The sequence below is a fragment of the Lissotriton vulgaris genome, chromosome 10 (genome assembly GCF_964263255.1).
Source record: "Lissotriton vulgaris chromosome 10, aLisVul1.2, whole genome shotgun sequence".
Classification (NCBI taxonomy): Eukaryota; Metazoa; Chordata; class Amphibia; order Caudata; family Salamandridae; genus Lissotriton; species Lissotriton vulgaris.
The window spans coordinates 210,954,694-210,967,781 of NC_141698.1; the positions used below are offsets into that span (position 1 = coordinate 210,954,694).

At 45.1% G+C, this 13,088-nt stretch overlaps 1 protein-coding gene across 1 annotated transcript in view; it reads left to right on the forward strand.

The window, feature by feature from the left end:
- Positions 1–13,088, forward strand: part of MINDY4 (MINDY lysine 48 deubiquitinase 4) — a 718,486-nt gene that overhangs the window by 112,061 nt on the left and 593,337 nt on the right. Inside the window, exon 4 of the mRNA XM_086940895.1 lies at positions 5,279–5,531. Within this exon, the coding sequence (XP_086797021.1) occupies positions 5,279–5,531 (253 nt within the window). The remainder of the gene's footprint in view (positions 1–5,278; positions 5,532–13,088) is intronic.

Here is a 13,088-nt window from a genome sequence, read left to right on the forward strand (position 1 = left end):
AATGAAGGGATGGATGCACTTTTAGCCCTGGGGAAAGGGGACATGAAATATCCAGTCATAAAGGACACTCTTACCAGGAAATATGGTCACACACCTTAGAAGTACTGTCAGTAACTTGGGAACAGCCAGAAGTTGCCCCATCAGTCCTTAGTGGATTATATGGATTACTTTTGTAAGGCGCTTGATGGCTTGGGTGAAGGGCAGTATTGTGTGAGCAATTACTAAGGGCTGTAACAATTTAGTTACCAGGTAGCACTTGTTCAGCAATTGTTTTCCAGAGCTGCGCAAAAACCTAGTGGACAGTAAGCTTGTTGACACCAGGGAGCTTGCTAATGAGGTGAACCTCTGGCTCGTCACCAGGGGCCACAAAAAGGTATCCGGGGGGTTGGGGGGCGGGGGGGGGGAATCACCCAAAGGGTTGACAGGATTCCCAACAGAAAATAGAGGGGGAAAAAAACTTAAAAATAAGGAGTTATTTTTAGGCCCCCAAAATAGTTCCCATGAGAAAGCTAGCGAGTCCCAACCTGATCAGAAGAAAAAGAATTTCGTAGAAAACTAGACAGGGAGGTTTGACCCTCCAATGTATTGAGTGCTACAAGTATAGGCACATGAAGGGAGACACTAAATTCCTCAAGAGGGCACAGCCCCCTACTAGTGGGTAGACACAGGGTTTGGCCAGTTTAACGCCTGGGAGGAGGTGGTCTCAGCACGTTGGAGATAGCAGAGGTACCTTAGTGTCCCTGTGTGACAAGGAGATGGTGCCCTCAAATACTTCCAAGTACCAGTGGCTGCTCCAAGGCACAGGGTGGAGGTTCTGAGGAACATAGGAGCCTGTATCGTTACTGTAAGTTGTCCTCTCTTGTCCTCCGAGCAGGTGATACCCAACTCATTCCAGCAGGTTGTGGTAGCAGACACCCGTGAGATTCACTATCCAGTGGCTCTAGTTCCCTTTGAGTTATGTGGGGGGTCTTAGGTTCTCTAAAGGCAGCTGTGAGACCTGCCATGTCTGTAAATTGTCTGTTAAGCAATGATCTGGGGTACACTGTCTCAAAAGAAGTGGAGGTTAGGTCACACCTGGAGATGTTAGGGTTGCCTGAGTGGGTGTACATGACCACATATTCCATGGCTACCCAAAAGTGGAGTCAAGTAGGCCTGGAGCCTAGAAAATTACTCCAGACTGCTTCCAAAATGAAGAAAGGTGAGAGTGTGGGAGGCAGCCCTTGAAACTCATATGGTCGAGGAGGAAGCAGAACCCAAGGGCGCCACCCTGGTACCTACCAGGGAGGACATTGCCTCACAGGAAGACCTGCCTGAGCTTGCTGGATGACAAGTTTAGGGTGGACCCACCTGGGAGGAATTCTGTAAAACACTGAAGGAGTGCTAAACTCTAGAGCTCTAGAGGGGTTGCGGCGGCAAGCTGAGGTCCAGGCAGCTGGTGACATCTCTCTAGATCACCTGAACTATCGGGAGAATCTCCTATATAGCGAGCCTCAGTTTTCATGGGCCTGGGACAACTCATGTGTTGATGGTTCCCCAGTGCTGTAGACACTTCCTACTGGATCTGCTTCATGATATACCCCTGGTAGCTCATTTGGGGAAGACCAGACCTTTGCCAGGCCTATCGCCCCGTTTTAACGACCCTGGATGAAGACCGCCTCCGGTACCTTCTGTGGGTCATGTCCCACCTGTAAGGCCGGTGGGCGGACCGGGACAAAGCTAAAAGCTCCCCAGCCTGTCATTAGCACCCCTTTGAAAGGGTGGCCATCGACATTGTTGGGCCCCTGGACTTCAAGACTGCCTTAGGAAGATTTATCCTGGTCTTGCTGGACCATGCCACCAGATACCCAGAGACCACACCTTAGAGGTCTGTGATTGCACCCACAGTGGCTAGGGCCCTGATGGGAATATTTATCTTAGTGGGGTTCCCCAAAGAAGTAGTGTCTGACAGGGCCCCTAACTTCATGTGTGAGTACATATAGTCTATGTGCAATGACTGTGGAGTAACTTATAAGTTCTCCCCAACCTATCACCCTAGGACAAATCGGCTTGTTGAGTCAGTCAACAAGACCCTTAAAGGGATGATTATGGGCCTGACTGAGCCCATGTGGTGGAAGTGGGACGTCCTCTTACCATGCCTGCTTTTTGCCCACATGGACACCCCACATAAGGAAGTTGGGTTCAGCCCTTTCATGCTCCTCTATAGCCACCCTGTTAGGAGACCTCTCGGTTTGGGGCAGGAGGGATGGGAGCAAGCTTCCAAGAATCCCCCCCCCCGCCCCCCAGGATGTAATCAGTTGCATGCTGATACTCCGAAACCAGATGCAGCTCTTCTGGACGAAGGCCACTGCCAATCTAGAAGCCAGCCAGGATGTGATGAGGTTCTGATGGGACCAGAAGGCCATTCTGGTTGAGTTGCAGCTTTGCCAAAAAAAGTGGGGGTTATGAAGCCCATGGACCAAGTTCCATGGACCAAGTTAATCCACTGATTGTCTGGGTCCTACAAGGTGAAAGAGAGAAAGGAGATGGTCACCTACTTGGTGGACCCCGGGATTCCCAGGAACCACTTAAGGGGGCTCCATGTAAACTGGCTCAAGCCACACTACGAGAGATCTGAAGTCTCCATAATCCTGGTGACAGATGATGGGATGGAAGAGGAGAGTGAACTTACCCCCGACCTCCTATCTTCCAATGAGCAGGATGGCTCAGTAGAGGGTGTCAACCACTCCCCTACCCTGACCCCAGAATAGCATGTGGACTGTTGCCAGTTGTTGGGGCAATTTGCCTCACTGTTCTCCCACATCCCCAGGCTTAGTCATCTGTCAACCCATGACATAGATACTGGAGACAGCACGCCTGTAAAGAGCCACATTTACAGACTGTCAGACAAGGTGAGGGCTAACATCAAAGCAGAGGGATCCAAGATGCTTGACTTGGGGGTGATTTAACACTCCAGTCCTCCCTGGTCTAGCCCAGTGGTGCTGGTGCCCAAAGTCACCCACTTGGTGCCACCCCAGAACTCATGTTCTGTGTAGAATATAGGGGCCTCAATTTAGTTACCAAAATTGATGTTCACCCTGCCCCCCCGAGCTGATGAGGTAATCAGCAGACTGGGGGCTGGCAAGTTCCTGAGTACCTTTGTCTTGACATCGGGGTATTGGCAGATCTGACTGAGGGGACGAAAGAGAAGTCTATATTTGTGACCACAAGGGGCCACTTCAGATTCAGGGTGATGCCCTTTAGGTTGATGAATGCCCCTACCACCTTCCAGAGATTGGTCAACTGGGTCCTGATAGGATGGAGGCATTCTGTGCCACCTAACTGGACCTACCTGAACGGCTTGGCTGTCTTCAGCTCCGGCTGGGATGAACACCTGTTTCACCTTCAGGAAGTGCTTTAGGCCCTGCAACAGGCCAGTCTGACTATCAAGCCAGGATGTGTCCAATAGGGCAGGGATCTGTGGTGTATCTGGGACACCTGGTGGCTGGAGTAATGAACAGCCCCTCCAAGCCAGGATAGAGACTATTCTGACATGGGATCCCCCTAAAACTCAGACTGAAGCAAGGGTCTTCCTGGATATTTTAGGAGGCTTGCCACGGGATATGTCACCATTGTTGCCCTCTAGACTGAGCTGACTTCCAAGAAGCAGTCCAAGAAGGTGATCGGGCCTGCCAGTAAGACTTTGACACCTTCAAGGAAGCCATGTGCTCGACACCTGTGCTCAAGGCTCCTTACTTCTCCCAGCAATTCAACTTGCAGATGGATGCTTCAGAGCATGGCACCGGGGATCTACCATGACAATCAAAAGAGGAGGGCCTCGATCAACCTGTAGCCTTCCTCAGTAGGAAGTTACTTCCTAGGGAACAGAGGTGAAGTGCTATCGAGCAAAAAGTAATTGCTGTGGTATGGGCACTGAAGAAGCGATTCGGGACTCACATCTGGATTCAGACAGACCACAGGACCCTCATAGGGCTCATGCAGGTGAGGGGTGAAAACCCCACATTGTTGGAATTCTACTCTGTACCTGACCATGCAATGATCTTTCACTTTAGTGATGGAAACATCCTTAATGTTAACTCATTTTGTGTATCTATAGGGGTATTTTACTATGGAAATGTGCTTAAGAATAAAGGCGTCTTTTACATTATAGCTGCAGATGTGTTTTTTATAATTCAGCCATTTTCCATATAGGAATATGTACCTCTACGTAAATTATTTTGCTCAGCTTAGCATGAAACATTTGTGCCAATAAGATGGGATGGGGGCCTGTAACATCCACCCTTGTGTGGCATTTTTTATTTAATGACCGAAAGCATCACCTTTGTATTTGATGTCTCCCTGTTTGGCAGCAATGCTCAATGGGGGTAAATAACCTGTGCTTAACCAAAGGGTTAAACACAGGTTAATTTAGTGAAATTTTGTGGTTCACTATGTGAAGGCTTGTTGCTGTTGCTTGAGAAGAGCCCACAACCCCCTCAACCAACTACCCAATTTCTCACATCACCTGAAAGCGCAGATTCAGTATTTCACAAAATGATGCCAGGCTTTGATACTATTAGGTACATCAGTTGCTTGATGTGCCCAGAAAACAGTTTTGCAGTGTATCACATATTATAGCAGTAGCAATAAGATGACCGTCAGACACATACATCTCCTTTTGGTGACTTTATCATGAAACTATGTGACCACTTCATGTGTCAGCTGCTTTTCCACAATATGGAGCAGAATGACCATTCACCATTGCACAGGGGCTTAATGACACCATTGTAGGTAGGAAGCAACACCCACGGTCACAGACCTGTTTGTCAGCTGCAAGGAACCAGGCCTGTCTTTACAGGATGCCAGCTTCATCTGCCCCAGTCTAAGAGGTGCCTATGACGCTCCTAGTCCACTGGCATGCCAGTTGCATGACTTGGGGAATGCAATTTCTACACCTCTCCCAAACTGGACTGTAAAATATGTTTCGGAGGCATTGTTTACTGTAGTGGCATAAAAGTCGGACACCCTCGAATGAGAACACACCCCAAAAAATATCAATATGCTGTACGACTAATTAATGTTGAATTCAGTATTGTGGACCATCCTGCACCTTGTGCGCAAAGAACAGGTACAGAATGGCAAATGTATTGGGTTTGTTCTTAACTGCATGTTCTGTATCATCCACCTCCATAATCATTTCTAATCTGCTCTGTACTGACAAGGAACCCTTGAGTACACTAGTAAAGAGACAATCAATATGGACAATTTGAACTTGTTAAATGTCTCATCTTTTTTGTAATAGATCTGTTGGTGATATTTCAGTCCAGTCATTGAAACACCATGCTTCAAGTAAAGAATCTACAACTGGTGCAGTAAGCAGTGGCTCATCCTCAGAAGGAGAGACAAAGGAGAAAACCAACTTCAGAAATACTGCAGAAGATAAAGTGAAATCTACAGAACCCTTAGGAGAGATGAAGACAGCAGATATTTCCAGGCCGAGATCTGGCCGAATCGTTCGGGGAATGATGGCAGGCCCCATTTCCAGTTCACAAGAGGTACCCATTTTCTCAAACTTCATACAACCACTTGTACAGTCAGTGTGGCATTTTTACTGTTGATCTATTTGCCGGATCTAGAACCTTTTGTTTCGAAACGATACACCCCATCCCTAAAATTCATGTCTTCACCTTGGAGATGCACTCCATTGACTTTGTGGATAGCGGCATGGGCGTAGGAACTGTGGGGGACGTGGGGAACATATCCCCCCCAGATTTTGGAGTGGGGGGACACGGGGGACAAGGGTGGGGGGGACGAGGGGACAAAAGAATTTCCCCTCTCCCTTCTGTTATGCACAGGGCTATTAGGGCGTGAAAGCGCTACCTAATGGCCCTGTACTTGACGTGTGATTCACCTGCCTGCAGTCAAAGAGGCCACCCGCCCTCTGCCCTTTGTTATTCTGCCGTAAGGCTTAGCCAGTCTGGGAAGGGCAGAGAACAGAAAAAACTCTTGTCTCTTTTCCGTCATTCCCAGAGAAGGCAAGGGCAGTGTCCGCTTCTCCTGCTCAGCCTCTGGTAGCTTCCCTCCTCCCCCCCTCCCCCCCCTCTCTCTCTCTCTCCTTATTCCTCCATCTCTTTCTGTCGCTGTCTCGCTTATCTTTGTGTGGATTTCAAAAGACAGCTGTTACATACGCTCTCTTGCCTCTCATTTTCTTTATTTGTTCCCCCGTGAAATGGATCCAAAAATGAGCAGAACACTTTAGCTGGAAATGTCCTCATTTTCTGACAGGGTTCTATTCCAAAGTACAACCTCGGGATGGAGAGAAAAAAGTATCAAAATAAGAAAAAATATTAAATAACCAAATAAAGAAATACAGAGTGGTCAGCAGACAGGCCAGATTGTTATTCACACCCATGCACCTTAGCGCTGCTTTACAGAGTTTTCCAGTGAAGCGCTAGTTTCTTTTTATCTTCTTTCTTTGAACAACATTGTTTTCTCAGGGTGGGGAAGTGCACCATTCATAAAGGGACTGCAATACCTGGTGGACTGGAAAACGTTTAATATGAGTGTTTTCAACTGTTTTAATTATTTTAGCCTATAAAATGTGTACCATTGCTCTATTTTAATGGATTTGGTCTTTTATAAACCAAACTGCTTATATTTTATAATAATATAAGCAATGGACATTGAAACGGCCCTTCCTAGTCCTGTAGTCCTGTCCAAAACTTTTCAGGTATAATCACTTACTGATTTCTGAATAATGAGTTTAAAACATTTAAGGTAACCTTGTTGTTCCTGCTTACATTTCACATGCTTTGCTCATCCTTGCATTCAGTGTTTGCTTTTTACAGGGTGTTGTTACTTTTTTTCAGGCAGCATTTTACTCTTGTCCAATGCATAATTTGAATTGAGTCTCAGCACAATTGAGTTGTAGCTGAAGGCAGTGCCAGTTTAACCCAGTAGGGCAGTATGGTGTTCAGTGGGGGACAGGATGTGGCACTCTGGCCAGAGCTGCCAAATTTGGAACTGGAGCACCATTTTCAGCCTTCATGACCAGTTCACCAGTCCACACTCCTGACAGAGCTCATTCCGATGCTACACCTTAGAAGGCCCGATAGACCTTAGAAGCCCTGGTGTCTTAGCAGCAGCAGGTGGACCCTAACGGTGACAAGTGTGGGTTAACCTTGAAGGCCTGTCCACCACAATCCATGCAGTTCATCTCCAGTCTTGCGAGCAGGCATACGAAGAAGCACACACTAGAGCGACAGTGACTCTGTCACTGAGGTCACAAGACCCTTGAGGCCAGTCTACCTTGTCATTGGTACCTCCATTGGACTTTTTCAGCACTAGTAGTGCAACTTACCAGGGGTTGGTAATGTTGGATTTGCATGCACATTAAACTCAGGGGGTGATTATAATGGTGGTGGGACTGCCACATCACTGCATCGTTGACAGTCCCACCATCATTGATGACTGTATTACTGCCCGCCATATTCCAATGGCGGGCGGTTCCCTGGCACTCGGAGAGACCGATCGCCACGCACACTTCTCCCTTCCATAGGGAAGGGAGAAGGCTAGGATCCTTGTGTCTTGCAGAAAGGAGAGAAAAGGGTCTATCTGCTCTTCAGGAAGGATATACAATGCAGAAAGGGCCGGAATAGCCACTCTGGCATTTCCTTTGTGGGCTGCAAGCTAATGATGCTTAATTTAAGTTGGTGTCTGCAGGTGAGATGAACTGTATTCTTTGTTAGAGACCGGTACATTATTTAAACCATCAGACTGTAAAACTGAACAAGAGAAAGGCATCAAGAGTTGTTGGCAGAAGGAGGAAGGGATATATGGAAAACAGAGAATAAGGAGAAAGCAAAGATGAGAAAGAACCTGGAAGAGTGAGATAATGTGGAGGGAGAGTATGTTGGTGGATAAAGGAGGCAGGAGATGAAATCCGATAGACAGCCTTAGTATTCAACAACCCAGCTCCGACACAGATTCACTCACTACCACCCTTTAATAGTGCTGCCCTAGTCTCCATAACTACTCTCTCAGAAGCATTCAATTAGTTCTATAGCGCCACTCATACCGGTGCAGGGTGTCAACACTTTACATCATTCACATTACACAGAGGCAGTCAATTATAGGTGTGTAAATCTGTGTATAGGAAATGTTAAATAAAACTACAGGGTGTAGGAGTCACATGTCATCCATACTTGTAGACATTATTGTTTAAGAGTGCTTGGTCTGGATGTTGGAAAGTGGGTTAATAGTAGGGGCAAATGTATATCTGTCCCCGGCAATAAGGACACTACCTCAATATATAGCGCCATACTAGTCTTTGAAAATTATTCTCATGCTCAACCCTTGCTAGCTTGGCTGTTAGCAGGTATGTAAAGCATTTAAAAACACCAATTCAGTAAATAATTAAGACACAACACAATAAAAATCCAACACCAATTTATAAAATTAAAAAATATATTTTTCTTTAAAATGAAAAAGTCCAATGCAGGGAAACAGGAATATGACTTTTAACATTTTTTGCACGATATAGCACATAGAACGTATATCCCCTTTTGGTACATCTGGTCATGCTGGACCTGCTCAAAGTCAAAGTTTTAGGCCGACCACGATGAAGCCCTGCAGGGGCTACTCCTTGCGGTAGGTCTCGGTCAAAGTTTTTACTTTCTGACTTAGAAATTTTTCTGGAGCTTTTCTTCACGGGGTCCGTCCAAGCTCTCAGCCACCCCTGATTCTGTGAGGGTTCGCCAGCTTGTCTTGCAACGAACTCCCAGTCAAACTTATAGAAGTCCAACCTGCGGAGCTTTCCAGCGGTACGAGCTAGGGATGCAGGCTGGCACACAGTTGATGGTGGGTGGCTTGGCTCTCATGGTTGGCCCAGTCACCTTTTCTAAGTTCAGAATTAGAAATGTTTGCAGAGCTTTTTCTTGCAGGGTCCCTCAATGCTTTTCACTAGGCTGTATTCGGTGAGGGTTGGCCAGCTTGGGTTTCTACCTATGCCCGATCAAACTGTGGAAGTCGGACCCCGTGGAGCTTTTCAGCCGGAAGAACCTGGGCGGCAGGCCAACTCATGGTTGATGGTTGTCGGCTTGGCTGTCCAGAGTGAGTCGGTCCACTTATAGAGCTTTTTACGAAAGTTTCTCCAAACTTCTCCAAACCTCTGGTACTTCTTCCTTGAAGTTTTCCAAAGGGTCTCAAAGTGTCCAAAACTTACTCCACGGGTCTGGAATCTCCAAGATGGTCCTTGAAATGGACTTCAGTTACCACAATCCACTTGGACAAAACCCTTTCAAATTCACTGGTAGTTCTCTAGGCTGGGGATTCTTGGTGGGCCAGGTTAGCTCTGTTAACCTTCAGCTTGCAGGGAGTCCACTCTTTAGTCCTTTTGAAGCAAGGTAGTCAATAGGACTGTAATTCCAGATTGTGCAACAGGCACAATCTTCAGTCCAGAGCCTGGTTGGTTCAAATCAAACTCCTCAGCAGGGACCCTTCTTCTCCCAAGTTTGAAGCAGCATCATCTGAGAGGCTTTGTCCCTTTCATATACTTATTCCAAGTTCTCTGGGTCAAGAAGGAGGACACTCCTGTCCAATGAGGTGCAGGGCAATGCTCCAGGGTATGACCACATCCTCTAAAGTGGGGCATTATTTTCCCAAAGAGAGCATCATTTCTCCAAAATTCATCATGGCTGATTTTCCAGCAGAGGGAGCAGAACTAACTCAACCAGCCTACAGGATTGCTTCATATACCTAGGTCCACTCCCCTTACATCTGGGAATTCATCCTTAATCCCCCCATCCGGCTGTGGGAGAGGTGTAAATGAAAGTGATTTTTCCAGCTTGTCTCCTTCTCTTGAAGAGCATTGTTTACTACCACTCCCCCTGGCTCTGGCGTTCCTATGCCCAGCAACCTCTACTCTCAGCCAGGCCACCTAACTCCAGGGGTTATTTATCACCTCTTCAAACAGCCAGTCCAATCCATTTACCTCTGACAAATCAAGGCAGGGCACTAAGGGTTGAATTGTGGCTTGCAGACAAGAAAATCTTATAACTTCTTGTCTGTACATTTTTGAATAAATTTAACAATACCACATTGTTGCATTTATCATTAACATTCTTCTGATTCCTTTAATCCTAGTTGTATGGCTTTCCTTTCTCCAGTTATTAATTAATAACATCTTGCAATGTTAACCTATGGGTTGGGGATCTGCAATGGAAAAATTGACTGGCCAATTTCTCCAATACCAGGGCCTGTATAAGGATCCTCCTTATATCTACAGGCCCCCCACCCCTAGAATACATAGGAAAGACTTTAGGGGTTCTGATTATATCAAAATATTACAGATCCTCACTTCACAGTGCTCCTAGCACAAAAACCGATTTTGGGAAGCACTATACTACAATGTAGGCAGTGAAATGTGCAATTTCACTAAACCCAGGGCATATAACACTCATTTTATAAGGGCCCTCCTTGTAGATACCTGACCTCTAACCCCTAGGTCACCTAGGGGAACCCCTGGGGATACCTAATGTGCCCCAACATTGTAGTTTATCAATTTGTAAGTGCCCTAAACCCAAAAGTCAAGATTGGGCACAATTTGCATTTTAAAAGAAGTCCTCCAACACGGGTCTGCTTTTAAACTGACCTCAGGCTTCAGCAGTGCACACATGCAAGAGCAGGAAGGGATTCTGGCCTCTAAACCACTATATCCTAGTATATACTAGGGACTTAAAGGTAGTTTCAATCCCCATGCCCTATTATGTACTAGGGCCGTATAGGAGAGGTCATGTCAATCATGGAGGTACCCTAACCCATAGTGCACCCTAGTGTATTTAGGTGTTTTACTGTATTTGTAAGTGTCTCTTTCAACATAGCACTGGCCCTGGGCTTGGTTAGTCAGAGGCCAGGGTCAGTCAGAGTCCGGTACCACCAGTACCAGTCAGCAAAAAGTTGGGGAGTGCCCAGGGCACAGATGGCTTTGCAACACTAGAGAAGCACAAACCCAGAATTTAAAACATAACACCATGGTTGGGGGTTCTCTTTAATAATAAGAATTGATTTCCATCCTAATGAACCCATTTTCAAACTTTAGGATAATGAAAGGCTGAGTAAAAATCATAACTTTCTAATCTATACCTTGCAGTTTTCATGCAGCTCTTTGATGACGGTTAATAGCTCACTGTTCAGTGTTAGGATTTTAACTTATAAACTGCAAATAGCAAAAGAATCTCTCAGACAAAAGCAGTAACTCACTAACCTATTTACATTATATGCATTTTATGATCTGCGTGGTACACGATCTTTGTAGCGGGCATATTACCCCACTGTGGCTACCTTACCCTGAGTCAAAACTTCCAGTACTCAGACCTCTGATCTCTCTCAATAAAGATCATCAATCACCGAAGTTATCTTCACATTTTTATTGTTGCCTGAAAATTTCTGGAGACCAAGAATGCAGCAGCAGGTACTTTTCAAGCCATAATGCACTTACAACCATGACGCCCTCACCCAAAGTCAGCATCATTTTTTGCTTGGTCCATGAAGATGCAAGATTCATATACAATTTTTTTAACATTTGGTCTGATTACTATGTGAATGTAAACAACAATAAAGCATACATGCAAAATGTGACTACATGCCTGCTTTTCTCAATATTTCACTTCAAAACGATGCAAATGTATTTGTTTAACGGGTGGTGATTTGTATAGGGTCAATGGAAAATCCACAAGGTTGTCCCTGTCCCCCCCCAGAATTTTAGTGTCTCCTACGCCCCTGGATAGCGGCTACTTTAGATCCTCCTGGATGAAGAAAGTATTTTCTGTTTTTTTTACAAAACTAGTCACAGCTTTGCCTTTTATGACATATTTACAGTTATCTCTATATAGAAAATGAGTTCATCTATATTTGCCCATTTATTGCTGTACATATTATGATGTAATTTTTTTAACATATTTTTATATATGCAGTGAAAGCGCTTCTCATGCTATAATGGCTAAATAAACACAAAAACTTACTGAGCATCTTTTCACTTGGCGCTGTGGGCATTCTTGCTGCGAGGGTGAACATTTAGCTAAGTGTATATTTTTGGGTCCTGATCTTGAATTTCCTTTAATTTTCCCTCTTCTATCCTTCTCAATCCAAAGAACTGTCTAACATATCCACCACTCAAATCACTTTCATATTTCACTATACAAATTCACCACTAATCATTTGTGGGTCTGGAGTAGCAAGCTACTCACCGGAAAAGCCTGTATTAGAAAGATTTGCCGTGTCTTTCTGTTGTAGTACTACTGACTTACTCCTGAACTTCAAGAGCAAGCCTGGAATTCAGGAATAAGACAAGAGTACCTCAAGAAAGAGTCACACATGGTCATACCAAAATGTTTGTGAATCCGTCTCATAGTGTTGGTAGGCGGTTGCACCGGGCAGGGTTGTACACACTGTCACCTGCTGACATCGGGATTTTAGGATTACCCAATATTGCATTATTTTTTCAGTTCTTTTGCCAAGACTATTTCAGCAGGGACGTTTTAAGGAGTTTGGGAGCCTTGGGCCAAATGTATTTTTGGACCCTTGTTCGGAACAACTTTTACTTTATGATCTAGTTTCAGCTCTTTCATGCCCTCTTCGTTCAAATTCTAAATGTGTTTACATCTGATATTCAGGGATATTGACGGGTGTTTTCAATATTGTAACACAACATCAGTTCACTAATATTACTGCAAATAATCTCTGTCACACCCTCCAGTTTCTCATATGTGAGGTCCTGTACTGATCTAAAATAAACTTTTTTTTGGATGTTGCATGAAACATAAACTCATTTTGTCAGCAACATTTCTGTAATAGACTCTCACACATCTATAAATATAAAAATGAAAGAATGTCTGTGTGTCCTTTATGCATTACTACACCATTCATCCAATCGGCATGAAACTTTAGAAAGTTGTTGACTACGCTCCCACGAAGGTTTCTGGCAAAAAGAAGAAAAAAATAGACAAATGTGTTAAATATCGGCCCTCCAGGGCCCTCATAATCTTTCAAATAGTGAACGTTTACAGTTTCCGGTGCGACTCGCTTTTGCAATGACCATCAACAAAGCACAAGGA